At 55.3% G+C, this 3,898-nt stretch overlaps 1 protein-coding gene across 1 annotated transcript; it reads left to right on the top strand.

The window, feature by feature from the left end:
• Window positions 1-2,120: 2,120 nt before the first annotated feature.
• On the top strand, window positions 2,121-3,323 carry CH63R_12598 (Pectate lyase E; the record flags this gene model as incomplete). Its single annotated transcript, XM_018307572.1, has 3 exons — window positions 2,121-2,851; window positions 2,916-3,214; window positions 3,274-3,323. 3 exons carry the CDS (start codon window positions 2,121-2,123, stop codon window positions 3,321-3,323), a joined length of 1,080 nt encoding a protein of 359 aa, XP_018151989.1.
• Window positions 3,324-3,898: the final 575 nt, after the last annotated feature.

The raw sequence follows: 3,898 nt of genomic DNA, 5'->3' as shown, positions 1-3,898 counted from the left end.
CGATGCCAGTTGTGTATCCGTAACCCCCCCTCCCCGTTGTTTAAACCATGCCTCGATGCAACAGCAGTCGGAGCGTCTCCGAGAGGACAGGAAAACGCAACGGCGACGGTGACACGGAGAGCCTCCTTCTTTCGCCTTGACGCAGGTTTTCTTTTGGCCGAACTGGGCACTGGAGCAGTTGTGCACACGGCAGGCAGGGTAGTATCCACCAGAATTCCAGACGGCGCGAGTTGGTGATATATTGCAGAAACTGGAGCATCTTCGGCTCATCATGGTGCGCACTGCGCCCGGCGGGGGTCCATCTGGGATTTGTTTGCAATTTAGACAATAGTCGTGAGACGACTGATTCGACACAGGGCGCGCGGCCCACAAGCGTCCAGTGCACAGATGACGGAAAATTAGAGTGCGGTGTGTGTTGAGAGTTCTGATCAACGCAAACAAGCTCGTCTCAGCGAGAACGTGCCGGCCGCCATTCTGCCCACCGCCCATCGTACCCCCCTTGCCGCTGGCCCAGCTTCTTTCTTCGGTCTCAGCGGTACCCCGGACAGCTGATTAAGGTCGACGAGCATGACAGGGGTGTTGACATGTGTACATCATACAGGTGTGTGCGTGTGTGTGTGTGCGCGTGTGTGTCCTTGGACTGGACAGGGACGAGGTTGTGCGGTGAGGAACGAGACTGCGCCGTGCACTAACTAACATATGGCGTTGATTTCAGAATTAATTCCCAAAAACCAATATCCGTACTCTGTACTAAAAACTTGCCACACGGGTTAAGAGCCCCATCTTGGGTTAGTTTCTCCCTGCCAACGATGTTCGGCATACAGAAGCAGAGTGTACCCAGTAATCGGTGCGCTCCACCAACTCGCAGTCAGGGAAGGGGGAAAAAATTCCCTAACAAAAATCCTCCGTGAAAAAAAAAAAGGTTAACCGAGAAAAGCTCAACGTTTGCGTGGAGAAAGACTGGGTTTGGCAGTGGAAAGCCCCTTTCCCCAAAAAGACAAGAAAAGAAGAAAAAAACTGCCGACACCGTTTCGACAAGCTCGCTAGACTGCAAAAGAAAGCAACTAGAGCGTCGGTTTGCGAAGTGACAGCTTCTCAAGCGGCTTTTGGCCGTCCGAGACCGTCAGCCCGGGAATTGCACAGGACCGCGGCGACGGGTCTTTGTCTAGACAGACGACGTTGGTTCCCATCACACCCCCAAGGCCAGAAGAAGATGCGCCCCAGCTCATCTCCCTTCGATATACAACCCGACCGGGGGTCGGCGCCCAATAGGACGCCATCCCGCGCGCTAGCGGCGGAAACATTGCAGATTATGGCCGACCATCTTGTGGTCTTTTCTGCTCGAGGCTTCAGCTCCGAAGCGCGAACCCCCCCCGGACGAGGTGCAGAATTCTCCAACCAACCCCTCTGACCTTGCAAACTCCACAAAGAGACGAGCCCCTTGTGGGAACTGGCCCAAGGGGGGAGGAGCATCTCCAATCTTTTCTTCTCCACGCGCTTGACATGGTCCAAGCCTATGTATGCCATGACCCCGTGACAGGCCCCCTGGCTTGTTTCATGGTCAACCAGGAACGGGCGCCACTCTTTAGACAAATACGAAATGCGAGTGAGGTCAACATGCTCATCTCATGGAAACACGTATCCATCCCGTTCCCATGAAGCACCGTCATAGGGCGCTGCTGCCCCCTTGAGCATGGTCGTGGGCAAATTGTTCATCCCGCCGGGGATGCCTTCCATGTCATCTCATGGCCACTTCAAGCAGCCTTTCTGCTTCTGGATCCTTGAAACGCCCTGATCCGCCTGCTGGGCGATTGAGGCTCGCCGAAGCCCCCCGAGCCCAGTCTCTTTCATGTCGAGGTGGATCTTATGAACAGGGTGGAGAGGCATTGCCCGAAATGATCCTCCCCCCTAACACACAAACACACACACCCGCCCTCGTCAACTGAGCACTGTGAGCTCGGCCAGAGCAAGGCCAGACCTGTGGACTGCGGGTTCTGGACGAGCCCTCAGCGTATCCCGGCTGTGGCCAAAAGCTTGTGTATCTGTATCAATGTGAACTACTGTACTCGACTACCAGGGCAGGCCCACCACCCAAGTCTTGGCAATGTGATGGGGGACGCATGATCAGGATGATTGCTGCGGGAAGGGAAGGGAAGGGGGGAAAAGAAGGTATGTTGAATGGAGAAGGGGCAGAAGATACGACAAGATTCTGCCCGGCATCGAAAGATATAAGAAGGTCGCGACATCCCCCCCATCATCGATCGTCTCTCTTTCTATTCCTCATCACTTTCATCAGCATCTTCCGCTACAGTCTCTCTTTACCAATCCAACTACTCACATTCTTTAACCCTGGTGGTTATTCATTCATTTTTTTTTTACAACACACATCCAACTCTTCCAACTCTACGTGTTTTCTAAACCAACCAAATCTCAAAATGAAGTTCTCCGCTGTCATCGCCGCCATCTCGGCCACCGCTGCCTTCGCCGCCCCCGGCTCCGAGTCCAGCCCCAACAACTTCGGCGCCATCGAGAAGCGTGCTTCCTTCCCCATCCCCGCCTCCAAGGGAACCGTCACCTACAAGGCCGCCCAGAAGGTCTCTGGCACCTTCGACGGTGGTCTCAAGACCTACGGCCGTGGCGTCAAGTGCACTGGCCAGGCTGAGGGTGGCGACAAGGACGCCGTCTTCATCCTCGCCAACGGCGCCACCCTCAAGAACGCCATCATCGGTGCCGACCAGATCGAGGGTGTCCACTGCCAGGGCTCCTGCACCATCCAGAACGTCTGGTGGACCGCTGTCTGCGAGGACGCTCTCTCCCTGAAGGGTGACGGCAACGCCAGCGTCATTGGCGGGTAAGTGATTCCTAGTTCGGCTCCGACAAGCTCAGGAGCAAAGTGTACTGACTTCCCATCACAGTGGTGCCCGCGGCGCCTCCGACAAGGTCATCCAGCACAACGGTCTCGGCACCGTCACCATCGACGGCTTCACCGTTGTCGACTTCGGCAAGCTGTACCGCTCGTGCGGTAACTGCAAGACCATGGGCAAGCGCTCCGTCGTCGTCAAGAACGTCAAGGCCTACAACGGCAAGATGCTCACCGGCATCAACTCCAACAAGGGTGACACCTCCACCATCACTGGCACCTGCGCCACCTCCGTCAAGGAGATCTGCACCGAGTTCCAGGGCACCACCCCCGGCAACGAGCCCAAGAAGCTCCGTAAGTCATGACAATCGCGCATCTACAAATCGAATTTCAAGCTAACGAATTTCCAAAAGGCACCGGCGCCAGCTCCGCTTGCAAGTACTCCACCCTCAAGGCCTGCTAAGCGGCTCGCTAGAGCTGTTGGTCTTCTGGGGCTCCGGTCTTGGTCGCCGGCGCAGCTTGCTGCCTAGGCGGTCGTGCAAAAACCCGCACTCAGTCTCTGAAAGATCGCGAGCGAACTTCGTTAATGGTTCAAGAGAACGGAGCGAAGAAACCACAACCACTTCTTTTCTGTGGTGTGTAAGCTGATGCGCATCACTCGGCCTCTTGGCCTTTCAATGTATATATGGACATGGGGAGCATGTACCTACAATATAATCCTCATGACTTCATCTTGCAGTTTATCGCTCTTTGCCTAATTGTGACAGTGATCTGTTTGATGTGTATCCAGCTTGTGGGGGGTTGAACTTCGACCGCCAATATCAATCTCATTGAAAGCCCGGAGTGGCAGGTTTCAATCCGGAGCCGAAGTCGCACGGGCTACAACGGCCCCACTTTTACAGCCGATCGGCCGCTAGTCCGGCTCTCCTTCCTTGGTTCCTCCAGCTCTGTTCCATCTTGCCGGTTTCGTTAATTGTCAGCTCAATACTCTGTACCATCATCTCCGTTCACAATTGCTCTCGCAGAGCCCCTTACGCC

Source organism: Colletotrichum higginsianum, chromosome 9 (assembly GCF_001672515.1).
Source record: "Colletotrichum higginsianum IMI 349063 chromosome 9, whole genome shotgun sequence".
In the NCBI taxonomy this organism is placed as follows: domain Eukaryota; kingdom Fungi; phylum Ascomycota; class Sordariomycetes; order Glomerellales; family Glomerellaceae; genus Colletotrichum; species Colletotrichum higginsianum.
The sequence above is the reverse complement of the archived record's forward strand: the minus strand, read 5'-3'. Positions and strand labels throughout refer to the sequence as shown.